Source organism: Hylaeus volcanicus, chromosome 3 (genome assembly GCF_026283585.1).
Source record: "Hylaeus volcanicus isolate JK05 chromosome 3, UHH_iyHylVolc1.0_haploid, whole genome shotgun sequence".
Classification (NCBI taxonomy): Eukaryota; Metazoa; Arthropoda; class Insecta; order Hymenoptera; family Colletidae; genus Hylaeus; species Hylaeus volcanicus.
In genome coordinates, this window is record NC_071978.1 from 22,800,059 (window position 1) to 22,815,962 (window position 15,904).

The 15,904-nt window shown below is 40.4% G+C and overlaps 1 protein-coding gene across 2 annotated transcripts in view; it reads left to right on the forward strand.

The window, feature by feature from the left end:
* The window catches only part of LOC128873759 (ataxin-7-like protein 1), a 26,851-nt gene extending 11,771 nt beyond the window's left edge, over positions 1 to 15,080 (forward strand). Inside the window, exon 7 of one of the 2 annotated variants that reach the window (XM_054117577.1) lies at positions 14,206 to 15,080. In XM_054117577.1, coding sequence (XP_053973552.1) covers positions 14,206 to 14,396 — 191 coding nt within the window. In that variant the 3' untranslated portion in view covers positions 14,397 to 15,080. The remainder of the gene's footprint in view (positions 1 to 14,205) is intronic. The other variant, XM_054117580.1, reaches the window with a different exon arrangement.
* Positions 15,081 to 15,904: the final 824 nt, after the last annotated feature.

The following is a 15,904-nucleotide window of genomic DNA, read 5'->3' on the forward strand; positions in this document are numbered from 1 at the left end:
TCCCTAAACGATCACACAATCAAAATTTGCGTTTTGGTACGTATGCATACGGAGTGTCTCGCCAGCTTCGTCAGTTTCGACGGTATCGAGAAGTTCGCCGTCATGACCTAACGTCACGCGAACACTCAGCTTTAGGGATCGTTCTTTGATTAAATATACGTTTCGCTTCGTTTTCTACGTGTCGTCTGCAGCGTTACGTGACGATCTCTCCTACCAGACGACGATGTTTGCATATGTATAGGCCATGGATTTCATACATTTATGGCTCATCAGAATATGAAAGACGTCAATCGTTACTTGCTGTATTATGTCCGCGACGTTCCAGTCGTCCAGGGAGTATTGCTTCTTCAGGTAAACAAAACCTTGAAATGATGTATTAGGTAGACTGGAAACTACTGTCGTTTCTTTTACATTAAATCCAAACACATTTTTGATAAATTTCTACTTTTAATTAATTATGTAATCGCCCTCGCTATCAACAGCCTCTTGCCATCTAGTGTGCAAATTTTCGATGCCAGATCGATAAAAATTAATGACCTGATGAGTGATAGACAAGTATTTAAAATTGCAAAAACGACATTACTTTCTAGTACACCCAATATAAGAATGTAATTAGTATGCTTGCAAACATACGGCAAAATATTGTGGTAATTAATGTTATTTATACAATGTTTTGACTCGTGCTAGTATTCTGTTTCATTCTTATACATATAATTTAAAGATCTTGTTTATCTGGAGAGAGTTGTAGCCCCTCATGAAGGAGACGTGATTTACATGCAATAAGTAACGATAAACATTGGAGTTAGCACGATATTAATAATCGTTGACCTACTTCCAGAACGAAGCATCAATATTATTCTATGGAAAATATTGGATGTATTCCACCACACGTTCCGGATGCCATAAATGTCTAAAATCCGCAGTCTAGACGATTCCTGCATCGTGGATCTGGAAAAATGATCTACAACTCCACTAAGAGATCGCGGAATCCCCGTTTCCCATTTGGCTATTTCTTTAATTTTTATGACAGCGTGAGAAAGACTCGTTAAACCGTGTGTAACGTTGTAATGAAACATATGGTAACGAAACAATAACAGGTACCTGTGGATCTTCGCGTAGAATTCGACGCGAAACATTCCTCGAAACGCCATCGTTATGTCCCCCCCCCCCCCCCAGCATCTTGTATCAACGATGCTTCCGATTATTATATTCTCACCGTGTATTAAAGAAAGAAAAAAAACCGAGTGATGCGACAATAGCGACGCTAGGCCCTTTCAGAGTATTATACAGGCAGTAAATTAAGCTTAGGACACCGACTGATATACAATTTACTAAAATGCTTGTCGATAATTATAAATGAATTTTTACTGGTCCTCGGTATCGAGCCACGTGATTTATTTGCGTCGCGATAGACGCGTTCGGAATGATCGAAAATTATAAAGCTAAAGAAGAGTAAGAGTATAATTATACGCGAAAAGAAATAGCGGCGGGCAATACTACCAGAGTGAGAAAGAAATTAGAGAGTACACGAGTCAATTTATAAATATACAAAGTTTAACGAGTACGCTTGAAGCAATTCTCTTCTCGCTTCATTTTTATTGAACGAACGTGGAACAAACATCAATTACGAAGAATAGTTAACTCAGAATTATATACACAATTCCACAGCTTTTTCGCTCACGTTTTGTAACGCGAGGGGGTAAATCGAACCCTCTCCGTGTTCTAATTTCCTTCTAACGCGCAACTACGATCTTAATATTTACCAGTTTATAATATTCTGTTATTCTGAACCGAACGAAGAAGCCCTGGCTCGAGCCCGAGGAACGTGCCGTCGTTTATTCGATATACAATTTATTTTCCACGGTGGAAGATTTTTACGAATCAACGTTGCCAATGCAAACGTCACCTAAGGTTCTTGGCGTTCAGGTATCGACTCCATTTGCATTTCATCGTGCGGTTGGGAACACGGGAAGCTGATCTCGCGCTTGCCGGATAGGTCGAGGTTCTTCGTCGAGGAGGGACGATTAATTTAAAAGAAAACAAATATATATATATAAACGGAATAACGACATCGAATTTTGGGTATTAACAGGCGCGCAAAGGACGTAGCGGAGATAATGATTCTCGCGGCATCATGCGAGACGACCAGTGTTAAGGAATTCGTGTACAGAACGTTTCGAGGATAATTGTAGTAGAGTTAGCTAAGTAGCTGATTTCGGAAACGCCGCCGGGCGACAGGCATTTTGCGAGCACCACGGGTTTCTTTTTTTTTTTTTGTAAATAAACGCCGTCGTCTTTGTAAATACGTATCCGACGAGAAGCGACCGAAGTGAAAAAGATACGAAGAAATAGGAAAGGAAAAGTCTCGCGCATAGAAAACTTCGATGAACTTATTTTCCACGATTCGGTCCGCGAACGGAGGGTCTCGCCTGTACATACATATATCATAGTACATATATATATATATTTTTTTTATCAATCACGATCTCTTCAATATTTTTACGTATACATATATACATACATAACCACGACCTCCATACCGTCGTTGCCCCGTTGCTTTTGCGTCGATTCTCCGCTTCTGTTCGCGCTTAGAGTTGTATTAGGATCGCGATACCTGGACTTTGTCGCTCTTGGCTGACAGAAGCACGATGCTGCTGTAGAAACATAATATATTATAATGGAATATGATGTTTGTTATACGAGGGAATGTTAGTTGAACTTAGGAAGTTGTATTTGTTGCTACTCTTCGAGTTCTTTGACTTTAGAGAGGAACCTCTTCCGTTAAAAACCTACTGATTCATGTTTGAGACAGCTTGGATCATTCACAGCGGACTTTAGGTAGAGTAACGATTTATGTGAAAATATTTTAAGAGTTACTCCCGGATTTATAGTTTGAAACATTGTCGCTGGACCTTGGATAGAGTTTCATCATTTTTTTGAAATATTTCTCAAACTATACTTTGACTTCAGAGAGGAACCTCTTGCGTTAAAACCACTCAAAACCTACCAGTCCTCATTTGAAATATCTTTAAACATTGTCGTTGAATCTTAGGTAGAGCAACAGAAATTTTTGGATTTCGTCCAGAGTCTTAGATGGAATAACATAATTTTCTAGACGTCATCCTGAGTCGCCACAGCAAGCGTCCAATTTTTCTAAACCCAAGTACCCTGTCTCTCCAAGCCGAGAGTGATCAAGCCCGGGCGATCGTTTATCATCGACAAGCTTTTTCCGCCAAAATCGTTCGCTTCGGTTCTCCCGTACACGTTTAGAATGGAAAATTGTGTTCTATTTCGGCGAGTTGCGCGCGCAACCGGATCTCCCCCGTAGTTAGCCGGAGTAATTTTGAAATTGTCGGAGATTCGTTCGCGGAGACGCGGCGTGCGACATTAGCGAGCCATAATTGTCCCGATATGTATACTAGCTACCGCGAAACGCACGCGTACACACCCGAGACGATTATTTATTTTTGTAACTGTGTCGGTTCTAATTTGCGTCGCGCGTCTGTTTTTCCAGCGTGGCGCGACAGTTGGCATATATATACATACATATATACATACATGCATACATAAACATGGACTTCTTATCATAGATTGTGATATTTAATTAATTAGTGATTAGCGAAGGATAATTCTAAATCGTGCGCTAGTGAGAATCGTTAGGGCGGCCAAAAAACCACACAACTCGGGAAACCTTCGATTCCAGAGATTTTTGAAGCGAACACAGGAGCAAATGTATAAAAAGAAAAAAAGAGTAACGATAGTGAAATCATGAACGCTTAGTTTGGCCGCAAATTTTACCCCCTCTCGCGCGTAGGAAAATTTGCTGTGTATCGTGTTCGTAGCGTTCAGAGTATATTCGACGAGTTCCGGTTCTCGCGTAAGTGCCGATTCGCAAAATTGTTTCGTTCGTATCGATGGAAACGACAAAGAAGATGGGAGGGAATATATGAACGGTAGGGTATACGAATAGTGAAAGAAGAATGGCTAGGAAAAAAAAGAGTAAATTAGAGAAGGGTAGGAGATCGACGAGGGGACGTTCGGTTTTCGTTCTAATCCCGCGCAGTATAGATAACGATACGCTAGGAATATTATTAACCGCTATCTCGAGACGAAAACCTCGCGACGTGTCGGTCCGACATCGACCACGGAATCGAGCGAGTCGACGACCGATCGGTGGACCCTCGAACCAGAGACGACGTGAATTTGATTAGAATAATGGAAGATTTATGAAGGAATGTCCTTTAAGCCAAACTTGGGTAGACTTGGATAGATCGCGGTAATAGGATGTTGTATTTGTTGTTTTCCGTCTGACCTAACTCCACCATGAAAAAGGAGCTTGGTTTGCATTGCTAATCGGCATCAGGGCTTGCCTTGGATGAGAAATATACGTGACTGGTTTGTTTTATTGACCTCAATCCAAATTTATTCCAAATCTAGGTACAGTAACGCATCCTAGTTTCTATTTGTAATATTCTGCGAAACGTGTACAATCTTCAAGGAATCCTTTAGGATTTTTTATTTCTTAGAGAATCCTTCCCACAGAAAGTTGACTTAATAACAAACCGTGCAAGTTATTATCAGTACCTCCGCCACAGTTTGATGCCTCGTATAAATAGTTTACTTTTTACCAAAAAATAAAAACAACGTAGACTTCCTCCTAATTTCCATAAAGTAATTTGCAACAGTTCATCCTCGAGCAACAAGAAGTCTCGACTTGTCTATCTTTTATTCATTATTCAGAATTTCGCCCGTCTCTGGGCTCGACCGCCGTGCACACCCTCGCTTTCATCGACCGCATAAACGACTACTTCGCCTTACGATTCTAGCCATAAATTATCGCTTTAAGGATATATATCAGCGACCATAGAAACCAATTAAAGCCTCCATCGATCGGCCGTTGTATCGTTGCGAGGAGACGCAGCGAAGATTGAATCGACACTCGGAACAGAGTTGTGTTCGAATCTATGCGGATGGATCCAGTAAACGTGTAATATTATAGAGGTATTACGCTATCTATAATATCTCTATGTGTGACACACGTTGTTCCAAGTCTCGTTATTCAATCATCGAGGCGCGCGGAGCCAGGCTCACTTCGGACCAACACGACTGGAGCGTTTCCGGCGTAACTAATTCTCGGCTACCTGAAACCGTGATAATTTGTACATAAATCGCGTAAGCAATTACCCACGTACCTATGGTATCGATGAATTCTATATAGGTATATATTATATATATACACACACGTGAATATATTGAGAGATTGAAATGGGAAGATTTAGCGAAATCGCGGGAAGGTCTGGGTGGTTCGCCCGGCCGCTTCGTAATTCGGCGACTAAAAATACTGTAAAATACGAAAAAGTATATCTCCTGTACATAAAAAGTGCCCTGTGCGTTACGGTGCGCAGCTAACGTGCTGCGTGCATGCGCACTTTTCGAGACTGTTGTACGTAGCGTTGCGTTAGAGTGTTCATCGATCGGTGTGTTGTTTTGTGCGTGCCTCGAGCATGTTTCGACGCGGATGAAAGAGAGAGCGAGAGATGTGTAATATTCGTGCGACAAAAAGCAACCACAAAACGACATCCGAAACGGAAACGTTTCCCCGTGATTCTGCGAGAACGATCGATTCCTAGGGATCGGGGAAGGGGTCGAATTCTGTGCGAGGCGCGGCCCGAGAAACACTTTTTTCTAACTCGCAAAAGCAATAATAGGTAGCCAACGATTGAATGCACAGCAATAATTTCATCGACTACACTTAAAACGCATCGTACGCGTTCTTATCAGGGGAGACTCTCGTACGTACCATCTAGGTGGTGTTAGACACGAAAGACAGGGTGTCTTGGTAGCGTTATGGGCTCCTAGGCAAATCATTTGTTTTGTTTAAATATCGCAAGTTAAAAAAAGAAGGCAAGGGGTGGTCATTTTCTCACGTTCATTTCCATAATTAAACTGCGGATTCTTATGCATTCGTAGGAAATTTGAATGTACGAGAAACTACAGACGCAGTATGCAACGATATAAGATAATATTAAAAGTAAAATTCATATTATAATATTTGCAAAGTAAAATAAATTCCTATTTAAGTTCAATTTTGATAGATACATTTTCAAAGATTCTATTCAGCATAAAGATCCCCAGTATATTCAGAACTGTATGTATCTAGGCCACGGATGTGTTCAACATTGCACAGATTAACATAGGACCCCTTAGATTGCAAATAAGTGTCCAGGGTGCCCATACGTCAAGACGACACTGGAAGAACCGTTTCTATTCCACGAATCATCCCTCGTTCACGCAACCTTCCTCTCCCCACCTTCGATTACGCTATTCGATTCGATCACCGACTTTATTTTCGGTATCCCTCTTGGCTTTCCTCTCGAAGACGTCTTCGATCGGTCCTTCGACGATACCCCATTTTCGGTTGAACCAACGACGACCTTTAACCCTTGGGTAGGCGAGGTATAGTAGTCGCTGGAGTATTCCAGAGGGAAAGGAAGATTCGGTCAGGGTCGAGGCGGATGGCGACTAATTTTTGCTTAGTCGTAGGTGACCTGGCCCTCAAGAAAACCTGATGTCACAGGATTTCTTTCAAGAATATTCTCGTCGCTTTGGCAGTGACTTTTTATTGGTTATTTTTTAAGTAGATTAGAACAAAATTAATTATGCACTATTTGTGCGCTAACGAAAGAGACAAAGTAGCACTAATTAGACTTAAATTAATTTATGTAATTACATAGTTAAAAAGAAATGCTCGCGAGGCGGTAATTAGGAAAATATTATTTCATATTGAAAGCATAGTATTTTTTCTTATTAATCAAAGCAGACGAATATCAGCCTGCCCTAGGGTTAAGGGTTAACCATTCTCTGTTTTCATTTTCGTTGCACTGTTAACGAACCCGCGTGAGACCGCGGTGCACATTTTCGTGGATCGCGCAAGACTGAGTATGCTTAAAAAAAAAAAAAAAATATATAAAAATTGGAAAATTGTACGCTCGCGAGTCGGATCGACTTTGGAAATGGAGTGTTCGTTCATCTTCTTTCGTTCGAGGCTCATTCAAAGATCAATCGACTCGCGTCGTTCAGTTTTCGGTTCACGAATTCGACGAACGTCATGACAATGTTGGGGCGAAATGTCATCCATGATTGGTGGCTATTGGATACGATCGTGATTAATAAACAATTAGTGACGATGATGGATTATGAGTTAGTGATTCATGTATTGATTCAATATTCTTGATTAATTCGACAATTATGGGTAACAATTACGAGAATAATCGCTGTCCGACTCCGAAGCACGAATGCTCTTAAGATTTCTTAAGAATTTTCGCGCGAATTCGTCATCGTTCGTCCAAGGCACTGTGTTTTCACCCGGAGGTAAAAAAGTAGATAGCTCCGATTTCGTTCATGACGTAAGACACGATACTTTTGTGGCATTTAATTTAAATATACGTTTTATATTTATTTGTAAGTTGATTTTGTTTATTCAGTTCGCTTACACCCCCACGTCCCACGTGTTGATAATTATCGTGAATAGATAGCAGGGATGGACAAAATTGCGAGGCTAATAAAAGAACAAAAATAGCTCTCTCTTCGACATAAAATTAAATTTAATTCAAGAATTCAGATTCCAGTTTGTACTTTGAACTTGTTTCACTAATTATTCGACATTTTTTAACGACGACCCTTAGGCAGTCCTAACCGAGAAATTGATTAAATTGATAATAGACCGCTTCTCCCATCTGTTCTTCTTGTATGTACACTTATTTGAATATATTTGTTTCCCGAATGAAAGTTTTGCCCATCCCTGATAGGTAGATAATGTTATTAGCGATATTGCGAACGCTACTGTCCGTTGCTTTCGAAATTGCTCTTTTCAACGCGGAGAACTCGAGCGCAAGGCGCGCCGTATGAACGGCAGCTTACGGAACTATAATCGGATCACAATCAATTGGCCTGTCAAAGCCACTTCCCCGCCATGAACCGAGCCACACACGCCATTGTTACGCGATGTTGGCTTACCTTCATATTCGAGATACGGGGAATGCGTTTTCATACTTTTGTGTTAAAAGGCTATCGAACGACACGAACACAGCCTGGATGTTGCCTTCGATAGTCGATTGGTTCTATTCATACCGATGCCGTTGACTGAATTTCACTCGAATAACAGTCTAGTGATTTATTTACGATAGGTCAGTCGTTATTCGAAACAACATGTACAATAGAATGGATGTCGAACGGGTAAACCATTAATAAAGCCGAGATCATGTTTGGCGCGATTCAGAGTGGGGGTAAGCGACCTTGAGCAGCCAATAAATCGCGCCTCGACTCGAGCGGAACGCTGCGGAGGCGTGCGCTTCGAAAATTGTAAATTCGAGAGCCTCGAACAGTGTTAATTAGAAGGACTACGAGACCCTGAGAGAGGTACTGTAATGTTGGTACAAAAGCGCGTACTTTGCTTGTATCGTCACATATCATTCTCCAAGGAGGGAAAGAAATTACCGAGCGCTACGCTTCAAATTTCTTTCGATCGCTATTTTCCCCGATTGTCGATAATTCTGAGCTGTTCGCATTGTACATAAATTAGGGTAGCGTATCGCTGTACAAACTGTGCAACACCTATCGTGGAAGTATCTCCTTCTGAGCTACTTAATTACTTTGAGCGCGCTGCGTTTTCGAGGCCATTCCACTTTAGACAGCCACTTTCGAGGCGAATTTTACTAATTAATAATAAAAAGACTGTTGAACCCAAGCCACCGTGGTTTCGTATACCCGTTTAATCGTGTCAAGTGACTCGTACGCAAAATTTCATGTGATCAGAGCTAGAGGCCGCCACGTACATCGATTAAGCTCTTCCTAGTTATCCCATTTGACTGATCCATAATTTAGGGACACACTTGTAAGACTCCAGACGTCAGGAAACTGCGATAATCAAGAAGTGCAGTGTTTTTGGACTGTCTAAAGTAGAATGGTCCCTTGGAATGAAATTCCAGTTGCAGAATTAAGCCTGGACTGCTTAACGAAATCGCGATTTCATAACAGTACGAGGCAGTATGGTCTTTGAAGATCAAGAGCAATACAGAAAATACAGTGGGCCTCGTTCAAGTCGAAAGGTATCATTTTAAAGTAGTAAATTGAAGACGCATGAATTAGCAAGGCTCTTGCGGTTAAAATGAGTCCAAACACGACGTAATTCTGACTACATTTAATTATAGGTAATCGGGATAATTTTTGAACAAGTATAAATCGCGTATAATTAAAAGTACTCCGAATACTGTCATGTTTGGGTTCATTTTCATCGGGAGAACCTCGCCAATCTATTAGTAATAATTTCATAAAGGTTCAATGCCCAAAAAAAAAATTCCGATCGCCACTTGCAAACGAGTGTTACTGTATTTCGATTTGCTCGAAAAGAAAGGGACGACGCCGCAGGTTTTTCCACTCGCAGCGCGGCAAGATTGACGGGTTATTTTCAAACCAATTATCCGCCGTAAGCGCCTTTTCCTTCTAGGAGAGGAAGAGAGGGAATCCGTTAGTAACGTAAAATTAGAAAGTATACTTAAAATAGTGCGTCGGCCGCCTTTTGAAAACGGACGTGCGCGTACCTTCGACGCGCGCTTCCTCCAGCTCCTACTCGCGCGCGACACGAACGGGAGAAAGAAGAAAGAATTACGATTTAGCCTTAGCTCATAAGCGAAAACCGCGGCGGCGTAAATCACCGGCGACACTCCTCGACTCACAGCAGCGACTGACTCTTTGTAACGACACGATCTGCATTTGCTGGGAGGTAGTGAACGGAGGTGGGCAAAACTTCAATCGTAGAATTTGTCTACTTCCTTTTATTTAATAGTTCGTTAAATTCTCTGAGCAGACAAGATTTCTCTTACTTCGATATGTAATTTTAGACACAGAGTTCTGAGAGGATTCACAGGAGTTGCTAAAATAGAAAAGAAAAGAGATGTAGTTTCATTTTATACGTAGATCAAATTATCTGCTTTATTCTATTTGACTGTTAAATATTCTGGATAGGCAAGGTGAAATATAATTTCAGGCACATGGGTCTGTAACAGGAGTAGTTGGGATTAATAATACAAAAGAAAAAAGAAATGAAACTTCATTGTGTAGATCAAATCGTAGTCTTCATCCAACGAAGTAAAGAAAAATTAAAGCATTAGGAGCAATAATAGAGAGTAATATTGTACATTCATCGCGAGATGTTCAATTCAGTAATTAAAATTCTAAGCTCTATTCTTGGGGTAATCGATGGACATTTAATTTTGACCTTGATTTCTTTATATCGAGAATTTTGCCCACTTCCGACAGTGAAACGCCGCGTGTCAGGTTTACTCGAGAGGCACACAGTGCGACACGTACTATTCTGCGATATTTCATACATATTTTTTTATTAATCAAGTAGAACGCACCGTGCGCGCGCGCAGATGTTAATCGACGAGTAACGTCGATAATACAATAGCTCACATCGAAACGGGAATATTACTATAATAGTATTTATCGTCTTCGACCCGACAGGTCGTTCACCAGCGGGTTTACACGTTACACACTCTTAGGTTAGATCGGGTAAGATTGTACAGTTTATCGACGGGAAGTGAAACTCGTCTCTGCGACCGTGTGCAGCTAGTTGCAGGTCTTCAGGGGCGAGCATGGGAGAGAGCGCGACGCCTCGAATCGATTCGATTGTCACTCGAAACCAGAAGTCCTCGGATCTCGAGAAATCTTGAGACACCTGAAGAATCTCGAAGACTTTGAATAAATATGGATACTTGGAATTTACGACTCACTTTGCGGAGAAGACAAAAAAAAATATACATGTCGAATTAAGTAACCTCCTTTTCGAAGTCTGTTAAAAAAGAAGTACGGTATTATCCTGAAATAAGCAACTCGGTCAGGACAGCCGAATCTGAATCGACCTTTAATATTTGAACTAGAGTTACAGAATGATTGAATATAAAGACAGAGAATTAATTTCTACGCCTAAAGGTCTATTTACACATATCCGTAACGTGTCAGTTCCGTATCCATACCGTATCAATAACGTCACTGAGCGGTGTCGGACGCGTGTGAACATGCCCGTTCAAAAACAACAGAAGAATATTTCAAATCACTGACACTGATGGAACATTACGGAACCGAACGGATACGGAACTGATGCGTTACGGATATGTACGTGTAAATAGACCTTTAGGCGTAGAAATTAATTCTCTGTCTTTACATTTCAATCATTCTGTAACTCTAGTCCACGTATCGGAATTCGGAGTATTAATTTCAACATATCGCGACGCTCTTACAAAGGATATTTCCAAGACCGTTCAGCAGTTTCAACACTTTACGAGTTTTTGAGACATTGGAGTGTTTCAACACTTTCCGAGACTTTCGCGAACGTCTAGTTTCGAAGGATACTCGAAGCGAATCGAGGCTCCGAATTCTCGAAAGCCCGTCACTAGAGTATTACTCGATACCCCTCGAGCGTTTACTTTTCTACGATTGCACCGCTCTTAATTCGTTAAGAGCGTTTTCAACCTCGACGAGTATCAATGGTATCATCCATTCGCGTCGAAGTATCGCCCATCGGCGATGGGTTGACGTTGTATCTTTGTAAAAAGAAGAAACAAAAAATGAAAACCAAGCAAAAAAAGAAAAAGAAAAGAAAGGAACATTAATCTTAACCGTAACTGGTCGGCGCGTGCTGACACACGCTCGTGATCACGTTTCTCTCAGGTATTTAGCATGTTTGTATCTAACGACACCTCTCTGCAATAAACGATTCAGAGTTAGTGCCCCGATTCGGGCGTGGTTTGTACGGTGTAAGGGTCTTTTTTCCAGATTTCTTGTAGAGGCTTCCTTCGTAATCGTTACATCGGATTTACCTGTACACGCCACCTTCGAGCGCGTCGATGCTTGCTGCATGTCGTCGAACTTATAGATTTTTATAGATCGCGCCCATTTCGTCGTTCATTCCGGGTGATTTTCGAGTTTACGGGGGACTTTTATACTTCTAGACGAATTCCCGCGGTAATGTTTAACATTCGAAAACGCTTCGACTGGACGGGCAGAAGGTTTCACTTTTAATTTGAACATTTCTCGAAGCGTGATGGCCTTTTCGAGTTCACTTATTGCCTTCGGTGAAATTACAGTGTTTTTATGGTATATGTTTCTGTAGAGGGAAGTAGTATTACTATTAGGTTGTCCTAAAAGTTTCTTTCGATTTATTAATAAGTAATACATGCACAATAGTTTATGTTTTATGTTACATTACTGAATTGTGCACGATTCATTTTGCTCCATTACTGTTACAACATGAATATCTATGAAATTAGATTGTCTATTTATATAATCACGACCATATTAAATAATTGAATGCAACTCGCGAAAAAAACTTTCGGGACAATCTAATACTTGGAGTATTTTCGTAGCAGTCCATTGATGGAGATCGCAATTTTTTTAGATTCGAGCAGAATTCTTTTTCCTTGTTCTTGGGTTATTTCTTGAATTAGAAAACCACATAGTGTAAATTATTAACCACATAGTGTAATTGTATAAGTTTTTTTTTATTGACCTTTAGACGTTTTGGCCTTGCATCAAAGATTCGTTTGTACTATCGTGAGTGTTCCTATTAAATGTATACCTTTTTGACACCATTTTGTACTTCTACTACGACACACAATTTATCATACTTATCCATGGTAGTTCGTTCTGTTCACCATATTTAATCACATTTTATTATATACCATATATTTATTTATACCGTGTCTATTATCCCGACGAGAGGATCCAATTAATCATGAATCAATTTACACTGCATAGTTCCACAATTGCCCTGTACCCCTGTAAGACAACTTCCGCTTTCACGCGACAACTTCCAACCCGGATTCGAGTGAAAGTGCGAATCCGTACGTGACGCGATTCGCGGATGGTGAAATGGCCTTGAATAGCCAATTAACCGACCGTAGTCGTGGATCAATCCCCATAGAAACTGGTAGTGTCCCATAGTCATCCTAATAGTTCATCCAACTAACATCGATGTCAAGCCACCAACTTCTCGCCCGCCAGTCTACGCGTGATCCTAACTTTTCTTCAAGAAAAAGAAACATTCTTAGACTAAAAGAACCATTCTTCGCTCCTAGGGAGCGACTTCTCTCTACAATCTTCGATACTATCCTAACGTTTGTTCTCCAAGAAAAACTAATGCTATCGCTAAAGCTACATAAAGCGCGCGAATTATCATCGTTTTCCTGAAGGAACGCCGCCGTTCCTGGCGTCAAGGGGACCACCCCTCGCCAACGTCGCTTGAAACGTTCAGCAACATATTCTTCTAAACTTATTACGCTTATCGTCATTATACTTCGTGTAAATACGGTAGGAAGTTGATTATCAGAGGCAATGGGGACTTGAAGCGTCCCGATAAATGAATTTTTGTACGATATGGACGGAGGTTAAAAATCAACAGTTAAAATTAGTTGAATTCGATTTACGGTATGATAGAGAAATTTTGATTTGTTTCGAATGAAGACGATAGATTGTATTGGGAATTAGAAGGGATGAAACGAGTCCTGTCTAAGAGGCGTTATCCCCTTCAATTTTTGGGAATGATTAATTGGTAATGTTTAGGAGCTCGGAGCTCGAGGGTGATCGAGTCATTGATTTCTAAGAGGGGTAAAGCAAATCCTAGCTGATGCCTCTTAGACAGGATTCGCTGTACTAGTCTGCACGGAGCAGAGAATTTCTCAATAAAATAATTCTTCGCTCTGTATAGACAAGACCTGTTGTAGACTTTCAGAGAAAAATGATTTTTCCTCAAATTGGAGCACTTTAAAATTAACTTCCTCTGTGCTTTAGGTTCAAGTCGGGAACTATTCTGGAATGTCTACCAAATTAAATCGAAGCCTATGTAGCGAAACCTAGTCGTCTCCAAAAGAGAATATTCCTGAAAAATTAAAATTAATCTCCGCTTTTCAATCTCCTCAAATTAATACGGCAGTCTAAATCAGAGTCTAAATCAGAGACGACCAGCTTTCGCACCCGCGATGCCCCAAGAAATAAAAGTATAGATCGTACATTTAGATTTGATAAAAATAGAATGTTCATAAATTTATCTTAAGTGTAGGAAATTTTACTTTAGCTAGGACTTAACCCTTTCGAAAGAAGGCTCCGTGATCGACATTTCGTTTAATCGACGTTCTGATTTTTCCCGAGGTTACGATAATCGACGTTCTGCTGTACTGACGTTTCATTCGAAGGCGAACCAAGCAGTATTACGAGCGTTCTTCTTGACCCGGCGGCCAGGCAGGCCTCTGCGACGATTTCATTGCGGGACTCGTTGCTCGATTAAAAAATTACGTGAAACGAGCGACTGGTGTATTTTGCATAACAACGGAGCTGGTTAGCCGGTAATCGGCTGCTTTGTATCGGTTGCGTGATTCAAGAATTGTAACGAAGGAATTGAGGAGACGAGTGTTACGGAAATTTGTTAAGAGAGAGAAAGAGAGAGAGAGAGAGAGAGAGAGAAAACTAGAAAGAAAGTTTAAAAAAAAAAAACAATGCAGAACGTGTGAGAAAAAGAGAGAGTTTTGGTTGCGACCAAGCAGCGACAGTATTGTTACACCGTTGATCGTTATATGTGCATACAAGCTTCGGAAATAAAAGAGATCTAAATCAGAGAACGACGCGTTTCCTTGTCCGTTGATCGATATTTAATTTACGTGATTTAGAGATGAATCACTTGCCCCTAGTTGTCGTCCATTCGATCCACACTCGTGACGATTAATTGGTATATTTTTATTGCTGACGTAGTTTGATATGAAACTTGCAACGATTTCGCAATTTTCTGAAAAACTTTCTGCATGAAAATTGATTTCCCAGTTTGAAATATATAGGCAATAATTCTTTGCTATATTTCTTTTAGTAAGTTCCAAGTTAGATTGTTTTTATCGATTTTCTGTTGGTTCATATTTTCACTTATTCTGTATAGAATATCATTTCTGTATTGGTTTTCTGTTCGTTGAATTCTTACTTATCAAATATAAAAATTCTTTGCTATATTTCTTCTAACAAGTTCCAAGTTAGGTTGTTTTTATCGATTTTCTGTTGGTTCATATTTTCACTTATTCTGTATAGAATATCATTTGGTTTTCTGTTCGTTGAATTCTTACTTATCAAATCTAAAATATTTCTAAAAATAAATGGAGACTAACACACAGTTCAATTTCAATCCTAAAGAATTTAATTAACCACGTGGAATATTAAGTAGTTTTCAAAGGCCTTGGGAACGAAGATCAAGAATATTAATCGTCTAATAAAAATCGTGACGCAAATAGCTTGCAAGGAAGACTGAATTTATTAATCTCCATTTATTTTTCATCTGGCAGAGTGTCAGATCAGGTGTATGTATATAACAATGGCCATCATTGTTAACACAATTTCCTTAAAAAAAATCCAAACAATCCCAATCGATTTTCCCATTTCAACCGTTCCAAATTCTCCTTCATTTTTCTCAGCCTGGGTTACTGAAACGAATTTCCCATCGAATCTAATAATATTAATTTTCCCTTAATTTTCCCATTTTTGTTCAATATCCTGTACACGAGCGTCTCGTTGGCTCGATATCGCTTCGCTGCGAACACGAGACGCAGGATCTACGGCGAACGAGCGAGTTTCGCGCGTTAACGTGAAAGGACAGCACGGTCGTATCTTCGGGGACGGAGAACTGGTCCACCCACTGGGAATTCCAGGTGTTATCCATCGACTAGCCGCTAGAGAGGAGCACGGCGCGATCGATTCGATCCACCGCGATCGGAAACGATCCTTATCGTCTGCTAGAATTTCTGAGATCTTCGAACGTAAGGAAAAGACTTGTAAAGAAGCTAAAAGCTATCCTTTAAAAATTGTACCGACA